This window comes from Neoarthrinium moseri (genome assembly GCF_022829205.1).
Source record: "Neoarthrinium moseri strain CBS 164.80 chromosome Unknown scaffold90_Wmoseri_CBS_16480, whole genome shotgun sequence".
NCBI classification, from domain to species: domain Eukaryota; kingdom Fungi; phylum Ascomycota; class Sordariomycetes; order Amphisphaeriales; family Apiosporaceae; genus Neoarthrinium; species Neoarthrinium moseri.
Window position 1 is genome coordinate 22,862 of NW_026055204.1, and position 18,788 is coordinate 41,649.

The window sequence follows — 18,788 nt, forward strand, 5'->3', positions numbered from 1 at the left end:
GAAGCCGCGTCCAGCCCTACATATTTACTCATCTCATATCAGTCGATACTGCATAGCAACGTCTATGGCCGATGGTCAGGGCTGGTTCATGTCCATAGATTGCCAATATATACTTCGTCGTCAACTGGCCCCGCGTTCCCCATGCCAGATCCGCATTTTTACGGAGAAGCGTCAGATCCGCATTACCGGGTCCGCGGGTCGTCGCGCTGCCCCGCAACTTCGGGTCTTCAAGCCTACGCCGGGCACCTAAGCAATCTATAGTTACCGTTACCTGCCAGCTTCGTCAGGCTGCAAAACTGAGATCGTGGGTCTGTAGTGAACCTTGCAAGACAACCTCATACGGCTATATACGACTGAAGGCGACACGCTCAAGATCAAGCAAGTTCGTTGGTTCCGCAAGCATAAAAGGACATCCGGCTCGTCCTCATTCCAGTCTGCATTGAAGCTTATCACCGCAAAAACAATGTCAGAGAGCATCAGACACGCCAAATCCTGTGTTGTAAGCCTACTTATCCCATCTCTTCTAGTCGCACCGAACGGTGTCTTTTGGGGGGATCAAAACCTGATGCACAAGAATAACAGCAGGCTATTTATTATTTAGAAACTGGCCTGAACATCTTCTGCGTTATCGGATCGTAATCGCGCGGAATCACGGGCGGAAGGCACGGCTATTCAGTCTCGATCAAAACATTCACTTGGCCAAACCCGTACCCGTGCCAACAGGCTCTCTTCACTCACATTTAAAACGCGTCCACCAGAAACTGCACACTTCCGAACTCAATTGTGTCAAAGTGAGTCGCCGCGGGGTAATTTCTTGCGCAGTACGGATTGCCGTATCTCCATCAACATCATCAAAGCCTAACCCTCCAGGAGACCCAGACGATTCCCATCATCACTCCGTTCCAGTCCTCTCACTACTGCTACTATCTGATCTCGAACTCGGAAAACATCATCATCCGGGGCGTGGATCAGAACTCGATCTCTCTCACCTGACAACCCCGAACTCCGACGGTCGCGACCTTTGCGACACAGCCTCTTCCGTAATTTCACACATTGCCTTTTTTCATGTCACGTTGACTGGCCTTCTCCCCAGCAAACAGGGCCAACGGTCAGAAACGCTCATCTTGGTGCTCCTCAAGATAAGATCATTCCTAGTGAGTCTGCCTTCATATTCGATCCCAAGATACATCAGATAGCTTGTGCGACCCCCCCCCCCCCCCCCCCCTTCCTTTCTCCCTCCGGGGGCTTCTTACAAGAACAATAAGTACGTACTTGCTCACACAACGTCCAAGAAACATTCCATGTTTGGGCCTGTTTAGGCACTTCGAAGTCACGTTTTGTTGTCTTAGAAATCGTGGTTTGACTGCTCGGAGCTGAATCACCGATACATGATCGCTCGCATCAACCTCCGGCTTGAAGATACGGTTGAGAAGTACAACTTAAGGATTGGTGATGTAGTAGAGAAAGTCGGCTAATTTGCTACCAGATACGTCTGCGATCACTCTCGCGTTGGTACATAAACAACAAAAGTGCTTTGCGGATCACCAAGTTTCTACAGACTACCCATTCTTGAGCCTTGTAAGTTTTTCTGAGGTCAGATAAAGATTTAGTAAACATATGGGTTGATGACTCATCTTACAGCATGATCTTTCTTCAGTAAAGCATCAGCTTACAACTACTTCACGATGGTTGACATCAAGGCTGAGGACGACCAAAAGCCGAACGGCGGTCTCCATCATGGTCTAGCTCAACAAGGAGTCACTGGTCACAAACCTAGCGAGATTGCTGCTAATGACTCTGGCAAGAGAGGCAGAGAGCCGAAAGATGCCAACGACGATGAGATGGCCATGGCCAGCACCAAGATTGGCGATTCCAGCGAGCCTAAACGTCAGAAGCTGGGAACCACACAGAAACACGTCGACAACCCGGAGAACCTGGCCGAGAATGCGGCTGGCCCGGTTCATGATCTATCTAACAATTCGCAGAAGACAAATGCAATTGACACAATCTTCGTCTTACCTGGAAATGAGGTCAGATTCTTCTGTGACATGTAAGTAAACCCTCCTTGTTGAGAGTCATGTCGCCGGACTTATAACCGTTTTTCTTAGTGTTGCCATCAACGCTGCAAAGCTTGCCGTTAAAAGCAAGCGACTTATGATGATACCATCCGAAGATGAGATCGAGGTTGCCAAGCGATTCCGTGATCTTCGTGCTCACTTGGCGTACATGGGTACCAACCTTGACATGACACCAAAGATCAGAGACCGAGGAAAAGTTAAGAAGACGCTTGACAATATCCTAAACGAGACGCTGTACTACTTCCCCGAGGATGTGAAGGCAAAGGCACGAGCCCTGCGGGAGAACTGGGAGAGGGAGAACTGGGGAGCGGACGAGGCCCTCGATGAGGAGCAGCAGCCAGCATCTCCGACCACGGCCCCTGACGACGAGGCGACGACCCAGGTGGCCTTGCCGGCCTCGAACGACCCGACATTCGGCGTCAATGGCATCATGTACGGCGTTCTGGTTGTTCGAGGCAAGGGCGGCCGCAAGGTCTACCAGCTTAACCCTGAAGTTCCCCGAGCGTCCGCTCAAGTTTTCGGACAAAATGGACTCACCGTTGGAGCGTGGTTCCCTCTGCAAGTAAGTCTCGATCGCTCCCGTTCTTTGCGCCTAAATTCGTCTCGAAATCGGTTCTTCGTTCCCTACTTTTCAATTCTTGTCGTGGCCACGTCGCTTTCGTAACCATTCTATCTCAATGAAGCCTCGACGTTACTGTATCTTTGGTTTTTCTACGTACTAACACCCTTTTCTTCGAAGATCTTGGCCCTGCGCAATGGCGCGCATGGCTCTCAGATGGGTGGAATTCACGGCAGTCTCTCGAAAGGAGCATATTCGGTTGTTGTCACTGACCTCTATCACGACCTTGATCGCGACGAGGGAGATATTCTCTACTATTCTGGATCGAACAGCCACGACAACGAGAATAGAGATCGACCGGCAGAGTCTAGCGCCGGCACCAAGGCCCTCAAGGCCTCGCTTGCTTCTGGCCGGCCTGTTCGTGTCCTCCGATCGGGAGGATCAACGTTGACCAAGACCAAGAGTTCCTTCGCGCCGTCATGTGGAATCCGCTACGACGGCTTGTACCGGGTCGTTCAGAAGCTCACACCCATCAACAAGAAGGGTAAACATCACTATTCCATTGTCGTTACGGAGCCCGCTAACCCGAAATAGGAGGAATGTACGAGCAGTTCAAGCTCATGAGACTTCCGGGCCAGCCTTCTCTGGCCGACATTCGCAAGCGCTCACCTACAAGACAGCAGATCGAGGCCTTGGAGGAGTTTCAGAAACGTGATTAGGAGGAGAAATGGCAGCAGTTAGATTTGTGCTGCATTGCGTTTTAGTGGTCGCAACAGTACATACGAGCGATCCTGTATGACGCGTTAAATACGGAATGAACTGAGACTCTTGACCTGACTTATTTTGCCTTTCTGTACGCTCCTGTACCGATCTATGTGACATTGACTTTACGAAGACCTTTACACACCATAATAACGAGTGTTCCTGGGTGGCGCATTGATAAGGGCGTATTGATAAACGCCTTTGCCGTTTTCAAATATTCTTTTGACCAGTTATGGTTTTCTCGACGCGCTTACCGCCACCAAATGCTCTGGGTTGCCATCAATGCTGATCAGTGGAGTTGGCTGCACGGTATGCTGGGAGGCCACGCTTGTCAAGGATAACGCAGAGTCGAAGCTCGGACACTCCAAGTTGCACGAGGGGAGATGTCGGCTCTTCGTAGAAATTATGAGAAATCAGCCAGTGATTGTTCCCACTAACGCGCAAGATTCGTGCGACAGTTATTCCCGGGTTTCTGGGTGGCATTGTCAATAGCTTACGTGCAAGGGCTTCCGGCGGAGGTACTGGCACGCTACGGGATTGACACTCGAATTGCTTGACTGACTACCCCTGAACACGATCGCCACTTCGGGGTTTACCCCCGCCTAGGCTGCGTCGCGACACTTGGAACCCCCCGCATTCTCAACTTTTCCCCTCCGTGGACGTGTAAACAAGTGCCTGGATGCAATGCGAATTCGGCCGAAACATTAGGAATGTGGAGTATGAGACGAGTCTGTGCTTCGGATCTTGCTATCCTTGTCAGCCTCGAAAATGGATCCGTGGAAGTGGGTTCTCCATGAAGCCATGCGTTGCGTGCGGACTACCACCTTCGTGAGGGATCCCAACTGCGCCTAGGGCTGGGAGCGTTACCTCGCTCAGGGCCGTTACGACTCTGCGAGATCGAGTTGGCGAATTTTCAGAATATCCAGCGCCTCCTACTACGTAGGAATCAATCGCGCTCTTGGCAAAATCAGGGACCGATGGCGACAAACAGTCCTCAGCTGTCCATCCCTGTTATTCACCACTGCAACTCGAGACTTTGGAGCCTCGGCCTGGCATCCCCTCCGGCCTCTCAAGATGGGATGAGACTCTCGGCCGAGGGTGTGAGTGGAGCTGATTCTCGGAAAGCCGTGTGGGACTTGCCCAAAGGCATATCCCTACCCATCTTGGCCTCTCTGGCATTGGTCTGGAGAAAGGACGAGTTTCCTATTCCGACAGGTGTATGACAGGTACGTCTGTGCTTATACGCCCCGTTGATGTACCTAAGTGGAGGCTGGACCCTTCGCCAGGGTCCAAAGGCCTTACTCTGGGCCAACTGAAGTGACTCGATGGAGGAAGATGCATTGGCGGGCACCGTTTGAAGCCAAGTGGTGTGCAAGTGTTCTTAATCATGCCATTGCCAGTACAATGTGCTGATACCAATATTGCCCCCAGACGTCGAAGACATTCTCCCTTAGCACTACCAGACGCCTTTAATAGGTAACAAGTATCATAATACCGTTCTGTCCCGCACTTCACCTCGTCCTTGTCTTGGTCTTGTCCTGACGATTGCCGTCAACTGCATCCGTGCAAGCGATTGCCAGTTTGCCATCATGAAGTCCGACGTCTTAGAAGCGCTTGTTCTAATAGCATTAATCATCGGCCAAGCAGCTTCTCAAGCTGCAAGCCCGGCGGATTCGAACCTAACTGCCATAGTCGAGTATCTAGAAGCGTCAGTACCCAAGTGTGCCGTAGGTCTCAAACATGATATCAGAACACGCAAGGAACTTAATCGTCCATACAGTTCGACTGCTTCGTCTCCACCATACCAAAATCCAGTTGTGCTCTAACCGACACGGCATGCATCTGCAGCAATGCAGGTCTGGCAGAAGCTCTTGGTAGCTGTATGGTAGCTGCCAAGTGTACAGTCATAGAACAACTTCGTGAGTCAAAGTGTTCAGTCTTGATAACATCCTGGCCATGGGACTCAAGGGATAACAGAAACCCAACGATTCGAGAAAATTATGTGTGGAGCAGAAGTACACGATGACAGCAACCACATTTTGGCGACCACTTGGGCTTTGTACTCCACTGCCCTAATCTTCGTTGCTGCGCGGTTATGGGGACGCGCTCCTCACCTATCACGTAATGCTTGGGATGACTGGACTATAATCGCCTGCCTGGCAAGTCAGATGATCCTTGCGCAACGTGATGGCGTGCTGACGTATATATTACAGCTAGCTCTCACACCTGCCAGTGCAATTGCCCACTTGATGGTCAATTCAGGGCTGGGCCGTGATATATGGATGCTCGACCCCGACGATATCACCAACACTCTATTCTACTTCTTCATTGAAGAGTATCTTTACACATTCCTCGTGGTATTCACCAAGATCTCGATCTTATGTCTGTATATTCGCATATTCACGGTCGCGCGATTCCGATGGCTCTGCTATATCCTGGTTGGTATTGTCGTCGCCTTTGGCATCAGTTGCTGGGTTTCTACAGGCTTCAATTGCGTGCGTTCCCAATGTCAAGTCCTCTTACTATTCCGAAAACTGACTAACAATTTGATTGTAGATACCTATCACGTTCATGTGGCAGGGTTGGGATGGTGCACATGTTGGCACTTGCATGGATACAAGCAAACAAACCTTTGCTCTAGCGGGCGTCAATATGAGCCTTGATGTCCTTATTTTCCTGCTTCCTATTCCCCAACTGCTAGCACTCCAGATGAACTTTAGGCGAAAGCTTGGAGTGATACTCATGTTCGCGGTTGGCTTGTTGTAAGTCACGAAGTTGCTCCGCTCTTGACGATACACTACTTACATGAACTACTTTGAGTGTCACTTTGTGCTCCATCATTCGGCTGCGAACTATAATGGAATTCGGTAAGAGCACCAATCCGACGTACGAATACTCTGCTTTGGCCATCTGGTCTCTTGTCGAAATCGATGTCGGCGTTATCTGCGCGTCATTACCCGGTGTGGCTGGACTCCTTCAGAGGCTATGGCCTCGGGTGTTCTCGACGAAAGGCAGCTCCGATAGATCTTACCCGCGACCGGCTTCTGAAAACAGTGGGGGCTTGAACTCGTTCCGTGGACATCGCGGATTCTCCCGCATGAACGATCGCAAAAACATCTCTAAAACAACAAGCGTTACAATATCATATGCAGAACCAACCATGTACGATACGAAGAGTGACGAGCTTGAGCTTGTGGATCGGCAGGATAAGGCGGCCAAATCAACAGATCTTGAGATGGCGCTTGATCAGGACCTGGCTAGTCAGTACCAGCCTGGCTCAGAAACACGAAACTACAGAACGCAGTGGTAGGCTTTATAAGGCTAGACGGTCGGAGCCATGTACACTAGTAATTATGCAGAAGACTCTGTAAGCAGTACTGGGACTTTCTTCTTTATCGGACAGTTACGACATCACGACCACGATATCCTTCTCTTCGCGGCCCATAATAAAAGTACCGTGAACAGAGTTCAAGCTCTGCGATTTCACGAACGATTGGATTTTTTCACCAATATGCTAGACACGTGAGGATAATAGGTGTTGAATCTATTAAGGCGAAAGGCAGTAATGCAATAGTTGAGGTGATCAACTCTAACCCTCCTAACGATATCGGATCTCTATGTTTCTCTAACTCTATTGGGGGGTTGTGCCGACTTCAATACCTGTACAAGACAATACAAGGCTCGCGTGGGGCATCTCAAGCGCGGCCCAACTCCCAGGCGTCTGGATTGCGCATTCCCTCTAGATTGGCTCGTCGCGTGGCTCGATCAGTACCTCATTGACGGCAACATGTTCAGGCTGTCGTAAAGCGTACACGATGGCTCCTGCAACATCCTCCGGATCAAGGACCTTCGCTCCAGTAGGCTCGCCGAACTTTTTAATGGCTTCAGCGTCTGTCGACATACCGAGAAGCTCCGTAGCTGTGTTGCCAGGCTGTACACTAGTGACACGCAAGCCGGTGCCAGCAGTCTCAAGTCGTAAACTCTGAAGCGTAGCCTCTACGAAAAACTTGCTGGCAGAGTAAACGCCCAGCCCTGGAAACACCTTACGACCGGCATCTGAAGAGATCGCAACGATGTGACCACTGCCGCGCTTAAGCATCGATGGTACGGTCGCAGACAAGCAATGAAGCAGACCCTTGCAATTGACATCCACTGTACGTTCCCACTCATCGGTCTGGTTATTGGCCATCATGGTGAAATACATCACCCCAGCGCAGCTGACAAGGATATCGACACCAGTATCAGACAAGGAGCTAGCCTTCTGAATGAGGGATTCAACTTGTGCCTTATCGGTCACATCAGTCTTGTGAACGAGGACCTTGCCAGGCGAGGCTGAGAGCTTGATTTTCAGCTTTTCGAGAGCTTCAGTCCGTCGGGCAGCAAGGACGACGTGGGCGCCTTCTCTGGATAGAGCCTCAGCAACAGCCGCGCCAATCCCAGAGGATGCACCAGTGACAACGGCAACACGTCCTGCCAGCGGCCCAGTCTTCTTGGGAGTCGATGTTCCTGAGGATTCTCTAACTGGAGGCCTGGATAGCCAACCTCGTGCATACCAGTCGCGGGTGTAAGTTTCGAATAGTTTGCTGTCAATCTTGGGCCTGTCCAGCTCGTAGGTATCCAGGATATGTTGGGTCTTGGAGTCGTTAAGGACGGTGACTGCCTTCAGAAAATCGATAGTCGGCATGCCACGACGAAGGATGCCAGCAGTAAACGAGTCATCGCCGGCCTTGCTGGCGCCTCTCCTCTCGGTCCAGAGCGACACCCAGTTGTCCCAATCCAGTGCTCTCGTCGGATACCCAATCTCAGCGAGATCCTCGAGGAGGGCTGTAGCGGTCACTGGCTTGGGGTCGCCAACATGGAAGATAGGCTGGTCCAATTCGGTGTGACAAGCCAGTGTAGTGATAGCCTTGCTGACATAGTCTACAGGTGTCATCTCCGCAAGCCACCCTTTAATATCTGGAGCATAGCCCAGCTGGATGGATTCCACAATGAGTGCTGTTAACAAGTCGTACGTGTTTGTTGATCCGAGGGTGCTGTGGCCACTGATGGTCCCTGGACGGTAGATTCTGACAGGCAATCCCCGGCGGCCAGCCTCTAGAACAAGCTGCTCCGCAACCCATTTGGTTTGACCATAGCCATCAAGAAGTTTCTCCGGAACCTCATCGATACCCAACATGGCATCCTCTGGCCAGCCTTCCGAAGACGGTGGCAAGACTCCATTGGTAGAAACATGATGAACAGTAGCTCCGCTTCGGCTGGCCAGTCTTAGAATTTCTCTTGTGCCCCCAACGTTGGCACCACGCATGGCTGCATATGGGTATACAAGGTTGACGGTGGCGCCAGCATGAATAATCACGTCGACGCGAGAAGCAAGCTCTTCGAAGGTATCAGGCGTAAGGCCAAGACGTTTCCGGCCCAGATTTCCGGGCAGAACCTCAACCCGATCCAGGATTGCCTGATTCCATATACCAAGATCAATCAAGTTCTTGCGAAGACGAGACATGCCTTCACCCCGAGCCTCTCCAGAAGGATGAGTGAAGCGAACTAAACAAACTACCCGAGCAGTGGTGCTTTCTAGAATGGATGTGAGGAGAAACGCCCCAAGGTACCCAGTCACACCGGTGAGCAGAACAGTATTCGCCTCACTGAGAGGGCGAATTTTGGATCCTGTAGCCTTGATGTCATCTGGCAGTGTCGAATCAGCCAGAAGTACTTTCGGCAAGTCTGCTTGCACGGCTGCGGTATGGCCATCGCGTGCAGCACGGATAGCCTCAGCGTGACCCTCGAGTGTTGGTGTCCCTGCGAGGCGTGACAACGGAATAGGAAAACCGAATGCTTCTGACAAGCGGCTGGCCAAATCGGCAAGTGCTAACGAGTGGCCGCCCAAGTCGAAGAAATCGTGCTCTTGAGTCACTGATCTGACTGACAAGTTCAAGGAAGCGGCCCATATCTTAGAAATTGTCTCAATTTTAATCTCCGTGTTGCGGTCATCACCGGCGCCAGTGACTCCATTTCGTGGTTTCGAGGTAGATGGAGTCGGTAGCGCCTTGAGGTCAACCTTTCCAGAAACCTCGTGTGTCGGAATCTCTCGGAGCTCGCACCAAAGAGCGGGAATCATGTAGTGCGCCAGATGTGAGGTCAGCACCTTTCTAGCTGTCGGGCTGTAGCCGGATTCCTCTACCGTGAACTCGGAGCGGCCTGCTGGCTCTTCGTCCCGGACGAAGTAGGCAACCAGTTGGCGTTCGAGACCATCTCCATGAGCAACTACGGCGCAATGACTGACAGCCAATCGCTTCATTATGGTATGCTCGACTGCTCCAGGCTGCACCGTATACCCTCGAACTTTGATCATGCCACCAACGCGGCCCAGAATTTCCAGGAGACCAGAAGGGAGTATTCTAGCAAGATCACCCTAGAGCAGGAAAGGTTAGCTTTTGAAGGCGGTGCAACGACTGAGTCTGGCCGGCAGGGTTGGCCCGGCAGTGTTCCAGATGTGGACTTACAGTGCGATACATGAGCTGTCCTGGACTGAATGGATCAGGAATGAAAACTTTGGATGTGACCTCAGGAAGGTTGAGGTATCCCCTGGCTAACAACCCACCACCTACGAACAGCTCTCCACTCAAACCCGGCTCAAGCTTCTCACGATTCTGGCCCAGAATGTAGGTGTGTTTGGGGTCTAGAGGCGGCCCAACAGCACACACAGTTGCTTCATCGTTGAGCATGGATTTGATATCGCCACAAGCGATCTCATGTGTCTCACTGGCACTGTAACAGTTCAGAAGGCGAGTGGATTCTGGAAGCGCTTTGAGTGCCCTCCTGGCGAGATCCGTTGTCACAACCTCGCTATTCACCCATTGTTAGCAATGATTCGGGGCCAGCGGCCAAGGTAGAATGGACCAGTCGTACCCGTTAAGCCATAGCGTACGCAACTCCTTTAAGCTGGTCAACTTCGTGTTTCTTGCTAAAATAGTTGCAAGCAATGTTGGGGTCATAAGTGTTTCCGTGATCTGCCTCGACGAGAGTAGTTCAACAAGAGCCACGGGGTCGTAGCTTGCCTCGTCTGGAACAGCAAACACTGTTGCTCCACGGATAAGAGGTCTGAGGATTTCCCACACGAAGAAAACATTACAAGCGACTCTGTCGCCAGGTTTCAGGTCACTCAGACCGAATCTCAAGTTGTAGGAGCGCACCGGAGCGCTGTGGGGGTTTGCGATGCCTTTCGGCCGACCCGTGGTTCCCGAAGAATATGACACGAACGCAAGTCTATCAAGGTCCTCATCGTTCGGTAGTGGGGGGAGAGGATTTTCTGTGCCGTTTGACGCATCTGTGCTGTCCTGCTCATCAAGAACAATGAGGCTCGATTGGCTTGAAGAAACCTTTCCTGCATGAGCTCTGTGGGTGATGATGACAGTTGGGCCCGCATCTTCAATGACATCGGCCAGAAGTCCAGGGGGGTAGGCCAGCTCGAGGACCAAGAAAGCCCCCCCGGCACGAAGCGCAGCAAGACATGCGATCACGTAGTCAGCGCTGCGCCCCAACAGTATGCCAACTAGCTTATCCCGGCATACTCCACGAAGGCGTAGTCTATGAGCCAGAACAGCCGTCTCACGCTCCAGCTCAGCGTAAGTCAGGCTTCTAGTCTCATCTTCAAGGGCCACAGCATTTGGAGTTGCTTGCACCTGTTGGTAGAAGAGGGCGGCCAAATCTTTGGAAGTGTCAATGACGGCCATCATCAATCGAATGGCGGGAATCTGAAATGTCAAGACGACGCTGGTAGATAAGGGAAGCTCAGAGCTTGTGGAGGATGTTGGAACACCTCTTTAACAACAAACGGGTTTTTGTTGGTTAGTGGCAGCGATAGCCGACGCCGCAAGGCAAAGTTCTAGATTCTCACACCAAACGAACGAATGTGGGAGATGTCGAACTCGTGGGGGTTGACCGGCGTCAGTTGTAGTAGTATTGTGAGATTGGCCAGTTGACGCTCTCGGATTCAGCCCTAGCGAGACACCCCACGTTGACCGGTGGGAGGATGACGATTTGGATGAAGCTTCAGGGCGGACGGTAGGCAAAAAAGCAAGTGGTCGACACCGACAACCGTCTTCTCGGCCGCGGAATTTGGCTGGGGGCAGGATCGATTAGCGGTGCACAATTACCAGTACGCGGCGATTTTCGTGACGTCAAGTCAATGTTCTCTTTTGACAGCTCCGACTGCCGCCGTATCCCGCTCGGGAGCCCGTCCAAGTGGAGTGGCCGGTGCCGTACCTTTCGCTGGATTGCTGCGACGGCAATTTACTTCCAGCGACGTAGGGATGTGGGTAAACGGACCTGAAACGGCGAAAGGTTGTGCGCGAGATCTCACCAGATTGAGTGGCAAGACCATCACCGGCTGTCTTCCCCTGACCGAGGCCCTGGCCGGGAACCGGAGCGCTCTCACCGACAAACATGTGGATGGCCTTAGTGTTGGGCTCGTGACCCTTTACCGGAATGGGCATGGCGTTTGGGGCTAACTTAACAGTAGCAAGTTGATTTTGGTCCAAGGCTTTGGATTCTTGGGACAATTTTTCTTATCGTCGCCTGGCCGGGCACTGCCAAGGCTGTGAAGCGTTGAAGAAACACCACAATGTGGTCTGCCATTGAGCTGAATTACATTTTCAAGGCTTGAGTCGAGCATCCAGCTTGAATGATTCCAACCTTGATTAGTTCGTCCAAGTAGGATTCGCAGTGTCAGGTACTAATAGAGGACCAGAGTCAAGAACATTGTCGTGGATGCTATCAAAGAAGCCCGAAAATAGCTTGTTGACTCCCGGCAATTCAAGACATGGGCAACCGCTTCCGTCCGGTCTTATTGCTAAAGACGGGGCCTTGGTTCTGAACTTGATAACATTTCTGTTCTTGTCAATTCAAAATATCCAGTGGCCGAGGGCATAATGATAGCAGGTACAGACCAAGATAAGTATAATCAATGTATATATAGTCATCTATACAAATAAGCATAATCAGATCTTTAACTCGGTGTTCCCAGGTGCTTTTCAAGGGCTCCGCCTCTAGTATGCACGACCGGAAATCAGTGGCAGCTCTTCTCGAGACCTTCTAAATTCCCGACGCTAGGCTTCTAATAATTCTGAACCAACCCATTCTAGCCAAACATGACAGTCGTGCGTGGAGAAATCCCCAAATTTTCTAGCCGCGTCTGCGTGGTTGACTGCCCAGCTCCGGTCCGTGATGCTGATCGACGGTTATAGTTTCTTTGCAAAGACGTAATCCGTCTGAATGCAAGATCCTGTCACAAACTCTGTCTCTCCTGACTTGGTATAACCGAGCCTCTCATACAGCTTCTGGGCTTTGGTGTTCTCTTCCCAAACTGTGAGCCAAAGCTGCTTGAAACCTTCTGACCGAGCCAGGTTCTCGACATAAGCGACAATCTTGGTGCCAATACCCTGGCCGTGCATAGATGAGTCGACGTAGAGCTTCTGCAGTGTCGCGAGGTCTTGAGTAGTTCCGTGTACGCTGGGATGCGTTTGCCCTCGATGGAGCTGGGCAATGCCAGCTACTTTTCCAAGAGTGCTCCGCGCGACTAGAGTCACCTTGGTAGGGTCTGCGAGCTCAGCAACCATTGCTTCTGCTGAGTAAGTGGATGACAGAAACTCCGCCAGATCTTCCTTCGAAACAGAGTGCCCAAAGGTCTCGGTGAACACGGTGGCACCGACTACTGCCATCGCTGGAGCATCGGCAACGCTAGCGGGCTCAATGGCGAGAAGCCCTTCGGACAGAGGCTTCACGCCACCAAACGGTGCTGGTGTGATTGGTGGTGTCGGTACAGTTGTTGATTCCATGGCCGTCAATGACAGGAGATGCAGCAGAAGCCAGAGAGTACTGGGTTTATAGTAAATGCCTGCCCCTAATTCTGGGCCTAATCCCTAGCCCGAGTCACGAGTTGGGAGATCGTTAATCTGCTAGAGTGAAGGAGATAACAAAGACCTAGTATATATCTGCCAATTTTGGATAAAAGCAAGAAGGTATGACGGAAAGACTATATAAGTTATATAGTCGGTATGTGGTATTGCCGGCTTTTAAGCAAGCTGTTTCCCTGTGTCACTGTGAAAGAGTGACTAATTTGACACAGCTCTTCTGCTGCGCGCCCTGTACAGTACAAGCTGCTCCACAGAACTAGCATTGGGCCACTTCCACGCGACTCTTCGGCCGACCCTGCGCGAAACTGAAGCCACTAGAATGTTCTCCGTCAGTTCGCATCGTCTGTTGGGACAAGGGGAGTCAACCGTTGAATCATATATCGCAGCTGTCGCATGTCTTGCAGAAACGAGGAGCCATGATGTGGACAGAGTGACAATGTACCTAGGTGCCTCACGTATCCAACAGCTAACGCTGGCAAGTCACCCGTTTCTCAGGGGAGCCGTACCACAGTAAGTTAGGCAACACCAGCCACAAAGCCCTAGCCACAGCGGGCTCACAGGCTAATAAAATAGTTAGTTAGCACACCTGTGGAACCGTTTCACGCGGCGCAGGGCCACTGTACCAAGGCGGTGCACGTTGCCCAACTACCTAAGGCAGGTAGACAGACTCTCCCTGCCACTCGCGATCCGCGACAACACACAATATTTTGGTAGAAGGGGGGAAATGGGAAAGATCCAACATGTTGATAAAGCAGAGCTGCAAGAACTTGCAGACCGCGGTCGGTCAAGTTGCCCTTCCCACTTGCACGTTACTTGATGATCACCGTCAACCTGAGCACGTTCCGCCGTTGTTACAAGATGATTGAACCTACGGTAGCCTGGGGCAGTGCTGATCCTACCATGCAACGTCGCTGGCAGCACCGAGTATAAAAAGCACCCAAACGACCCATCTGAAATAGTCTATCCCTTCGGCGAATCATTCACCTGATCAGTACACAGTCGTTGGTGGCCCGTACACGGCAAAAGACCTATCAAGATGCGTACGACCATGGACAGCCTTCCCACGGAATCTGTCAGGCATATAGCCGAGTTCATACACCTTGAACATCCCCGTAGTCTGTGTGACTTCTCGCTGGTCAACCGGAGGTGCCACGCAGCTGCAAGCACTTGGAAACTCCGCAACATCCGCTTCGACGTTACTAGCCGGACGAAGCTTCGGCACGATGTTGAAAGGTGCGTTGAAATTCTTCGTCAGAGCCAGAGTCTGCAACATGTGCGCGGGCTAGAGATCAACGGGATGATGCCACGGCGGCTGCAGGATGAGCTCCCGGACCAAGAACAAGATTGGACGCTGAACGATGACACTTGGTACGGTACCGATGAGGTCTTCGGCGATAGTGAGGACGCCGTGTTTGTTGCCGATGGCCCTGTAGCCATCCTACCCGAAGAGGATGAGGCTTGGGCCCCAGTAGTCGAACTACTGCACCTGCTACCCCGTCTCAAGCATTTCGTTTTCAACTGTACCAACCAGTTTCCCCCCTGTTTGCTGGCTGCCCTCCACGAACACCAATCACAGTGCGCGCTACATCTTGGGAAGTTCCGGTTCCGCAGCCTCGGTCAGGATACCCCAGACGCGCATGAAATGGCAGTGGCCACGTCCTCTTCACTACAAAGCATTGGCGTGCGATGGGTATTTCGAGATTCTAATGGCCTCGACGACTACAATGAAGAGGCGGTGGTGAGCCTCATCGGGGGCTTAGCCCCAAACTTGAAAACCCTCAGGATGGTGCATTGTAGGGCGGCGTCCTCAGCGGCCTTGCATCGCGCTCGAGGTACTCCTCGCAAGCCTTGGAGCGGCTTTGGAAAGGGATTCTGGACCAACCGTCTGCCAAAGGGTTCAGAGACTGTTCCGGCATCTCTCGAGTCCTTGACACTGAGTGGATATGGTCCGATAACATCCGAGTATCTCGTTAAATGGCAGAAACACACTCCATTTGCGGCACTACGCTATCTTGACCTTCAAGCGGGCGTCAACGGTGAAGCATTGCGATGGGCAGCTGTAAATGCTTCCTTCCCTCAACTCAGTGAACTAAGGATCAAGATTGACCGCGACGATGAGACAGAGCCTAAGCCAGATTTTGCTTCCGACTGTGTGGCATTTTTCTCCAGCCTGCTTCCCCTCGACAAACTACTGCTTTCAGGCTCAATAGATCCTGAAGTATTCGACTGCATCGTCGGCCGTCATGGCAAGACCCTGAGGCAGCTCTCCCTCTCGCCACACGAATCATCATATTCAACCACACGCTGCGATCGCCCGACCGTGTTCACTAGAGACGATGTAATCCAACTTCAAGCATCTTGTCCCGTCCTAGAAGAGCTAGCAATGCCAATAAAGCGCTACAAAGGAGGCAAGCCCGAAGTTGAAATCTACCGGACGCTGGGTAAAATGAAATGGCTCACGACTTTGTTCCTGAACTTGGACTGCTCCAACACATCTGTTTTGCTTGACGGCGATGAGACACCAAATGATCCCTCGTTCGACAGTTATATGCAGGAGTTCTGGGGTTCTGGTTTGCAAAGACGTCCAAGAAATGGGCATGTTCGTGATGCCCTGGTCAACTCTGCTGTTGACGAACGTCTAGCGAGAGCTATTTGGGATACCATTAGTACCGCAAGGGTCGGCAGGTCACTCAAATCATTGAAATTATGGGCGCACAGCGGTGCCAGCTTTGGAGATAGCAGTTACCAAACCGACCTGATGAATATGATTCAGCACCTCAGTCGAGCATATCTTGTAGAGCGAAGCGTGCGAGATGACGACGATAGCATATCAGTACAAGAGCTCGGTAAACGAGCACGAGAGGCGAGAGACGAAATGGAACGCCAGCGCGAGCGAGATATAGAAAGGCGATGGGGTGACAAGCGCACCGACGAGCGCCCAGGTTTGGCTTTGCAAATCTTCCGGAGAATATGGCCAGCCAGAAACGGAAGCCAGGATTGGCGCGCCGATTGGGAGAGCCTTCCATTGCAAATTTGAACGTTTGCTATTTATCCCTTAGACTGCATGCTGTGGGACACGCATTGCGACGGGCTACAAATGCGCTTTTGAGGATGCAAAAAATGCGTTGAAACTACCGTGCCACTTTCATAACTCCTGATTCTGGATAATATATTAGGACACTAAGCTCAAGTCTGTTATCTCTTTTTTCAGTACTCATCTTCGTGTCAGTCGGACAGCGGCAGAGTGGTTGGCGATGTACGTTAGGAATCCTCATTTCGGATTCTCCCCTTCCTGTCATCCTTCTTCCTCAGGATTCAGTGACAATAAGCATGAGCACAATGGTAGGGCGAAGTGGAATAAACAACTCCAAGGTAATTACTATGGACGAATAAAAGATTTGAGCAACGAAGCCATGGATTCTGTGCCCCGAAATGGTCCGAAATTTGCTCTGGCGATCTATTGTCTGAGCCTTGGGACGAGTCTCTCTGCCGAACGCTTCCCACAGCATATCATCCTATACACAAAGTATGAGGATCGGGCACTTAACTTGCTCCAACAGTACAAGACCGTTATGGTACCATACGCAATTGTAGATATGTATCCTCCCTTCCATACCCACGCGTGGTCCAAGGTCTCCAGATGTAAAATGTCTTGATCATCACTCGGAATGCCACCATCTGAAGCACTCCCATGTTTTTCAGCCAATGCGATCAGTCTGCCGCAGGCTCGTTGAACGGCGCAGCGACTTTCAAATGCATCTCTTCTCTCTCCTAGCCGTCCATAAACGCCGGCCCAGAAAGCGTAAGCGATTGAGTAAATCCGGAGTGCCGTAGAGCGAACTCCTCGCCTAGCACGCCACCCGAATGACGACCCATGATGCGACATCCGTTTTCGAAAGCAGCAAGCAGCCCGAAGAGTTCCACGTACGGGTCAATATACCACGAAAGAGCTGGTGGGTCTATCAACGGTTCAAAGGACTGCCCCAAACCTAGCAAGTTAGGGGTAAAACATTGGTGCCCTTTCTCATATCATAGTAAAGGGTCATCAGTTTCTCGAAACTTGCCGAAGAAGATGCGGATATGAAGAAATATTATTGGAGGTGTGTTGGTTCCATCGGCTATCATGTACCGATCATGTCCATGGCCAATGGAAGTGTCGCCATATGCCTCTTCGATGATCGCCATACTGAATTGGAACCACAAAGGCATGTTTCATAATGGCGATGCCTAGACACTCAGTCTGGGTGCTACATATTTCCTGCAAGGGCACTCGGAGCAGTCCCGGGCTCTTATCTATAGTGTAACACGTACATTAAAAAGCACAGTCGGCCGCAACCCGGAGTCCACCGCGACCTGCATAGCCGTCAAGTCTCTCCACCGATCGGATGAGAAGTTCAAGCTGGTGAGTCAACACAAACCTTTATCAACGGGGCAAGGAAGTCATAGGAACTTCTAGGATATCTTCACACTACCAACCGCGAACATCTTATCTTCAGCAAACAGTTATCGAATGGTCAGCTATAGCCCTGCCTATTCATTGTCAATCCAATGTTGTTCGTTGTTACCCAGAAAACTTGACTCTGTAACTCTAACTTCCAAGCCTTCATCTACCCAGAGGAGATAGCTGCGAGCGGTCATTGGGTTTTGAGGATCGAGGAGTTCGAAGTCGAAGTTCCGGAACAGCTAAGACTATATGAGCCATGACATATATTAGGTAAGTAGTGATGAATTCATGTCGTACCTCAAAGAACACCTTGTTCAGTTCGATCTGAGCCAAGGGTTTACCAGCGCACATCCATCTCCCATAGCCAAACTGCAAATCAACGTTCCTCTGCATTTCCACTAGTGCGAGCGGATCAAGCTCCAGAAATCTCTCCGGGCGGAAGACGTCTGCATCGTCCCCAAATACAGTCTTTGAGCGTAGGTACGCGGGGAGGTTCGTGCCGATTGATGTGCCCCCTGGGATAAATTTTCCATTGATTGTATCACCCCCGGCGGGGACCTCTTTGAACAACAGGCCTGGGACTACAGGACGGATGCGAAGACCTTCGTATATCACCGCCTGTATCACATCATCCGATGTTGGTGCAGCTAAATGTAAGACGAGGATTTCCCGACGTACCTGTAGGTAGGGAAGTGTTTTAGACTCTGCATTCGTGATTGGAGCCGACACCTTGCCTCCGGTCACGGCGCTACGAATCTCCTGTTTTAGGGCTTGGTAAACTCGCGGGTTCGAAAGGGTATGCAACATAGTCACACGGATAACAGACGCTGTCGTATCCGAGCCGGCAATGAACATGAAGAGGGCTTCTCCTTCACATTCATGCTGCGTCAAGCCATGGCGGATGAAGGATCCCTGCGTGTTTTGCATTAGTATCTGACCTTCAAAATCTCGTACACATGAGAAAGTCTTACCAGCATATCTCTCTGAGGCTTGGCATCTGGAGCAAAGCGTGTTCGAACGGAGTCATTTGT

General features: G+C 51.3%; 5 protein-coding genes across 5 annotated transcripts; 3 read left to right on the forward strand and 2 right to left on the reverse strand.

Moving 5' to 3' along the window:
• Positions 1 to 1,685: 1,685 nt before the first annotated feature.
• On the forward strand, positions 1,686 to 3,356 carry JN550_012604 (uncharacterized protein; the record flags this gene model as incomplete). The annotated part of the gene is made up of 4 exons (XM_049311098.1): positions 1,686 to 2,050; positions 2,109 to 2,640; positions 2,818 to 3,181; positions 3,232 to 3,356. The coding sequence occupies 4 exons, from the start codon at positions 1,686 to 1,688 to the stop codon at positions 3,354 to 3,356; spliced, it is 1,386 nt and encodes a 461-aa protein (XP_049165403.1).
• A 1,632-nt stretch (positions 3,357 to 4,988) lies between these two features.
• On the forward strand, positions 4,989 to 6,709 carry JN550_012605 (uncharacterized protein; the record flags this gene model as incomplete). Its single annotated transcript, XM_049311099.1, has 5 exons — positions 4,989 to 5,126; positions 5,180 to 5,318; positions 5,377 to 5,894; positions 5,956 to 6,161; positions 6,220 to 6,709. 5 exons carry the CDS (start codon positions 4,989 to 4,991, stop codon positions 6,707 to 6,709), a joined length of 1,491 nt encoding a protein of 496 aa, XP_049165404.1.
• A 429-nt stretch (positions 6,710 to 7,138) lies between these two features.
• Positions 7,139 to 11,894, reverse strand: JN550_012606 (uncharacterized protein; the record flags this gene model as incomplete). Its single annotated transcript, XM_049311100.1, has 4 exons — positions 7,139 to 9,811; positions 9,903 to 10,245; positions 10,309 to 11,220; positions 11,665 to 11,894. 4 exons carry the CDS (start codon positions 11,892 to 11,894, stop codon positions 7,139 to 7,141), a joined length of 4,158 nt encoding a protein of 1,385 aa, XP_049165405.1.
• Positions 11,895 to 12,638: 744 nt separating this feature from the next.
• Positions 12,639 to 13,235, reverse strand: JN550_012607 (uncharacterized protein; the record flags this gene model as incomplete). The annotated part of the gene is made up of 1 exon (XM_049311101.1): positions 12,639 to 13,235. The coding sequence occupies one exon, from the start codon at positions 13,233 to 13,235 to the stop codon at positions 12,639 to 12,641; it is 597 nt and encodes a 198-aa protein (XP_049165406.1).
• Positions 13,236 to 14,349: 1,114 nt separating this feature from the next.
• Positions 14,350 to 16,350, forward strand: JN550_012608 (uncharacterized protein; the record flags this gene model as incomplete). Its single annotated transcript, XM_049311102.1, has 1 exon — positions 14,350 to 16,350. One exon carries the CDS (start codon positions 14,350 to 14,352, stop codon positions 16,348 to 16,350), a length of 2,001 nt encoding a protein of 666 aa, XP_049165407.1.
• Positions 16,351 to 18,788: the final 2,438 nt, after the last annotated feature.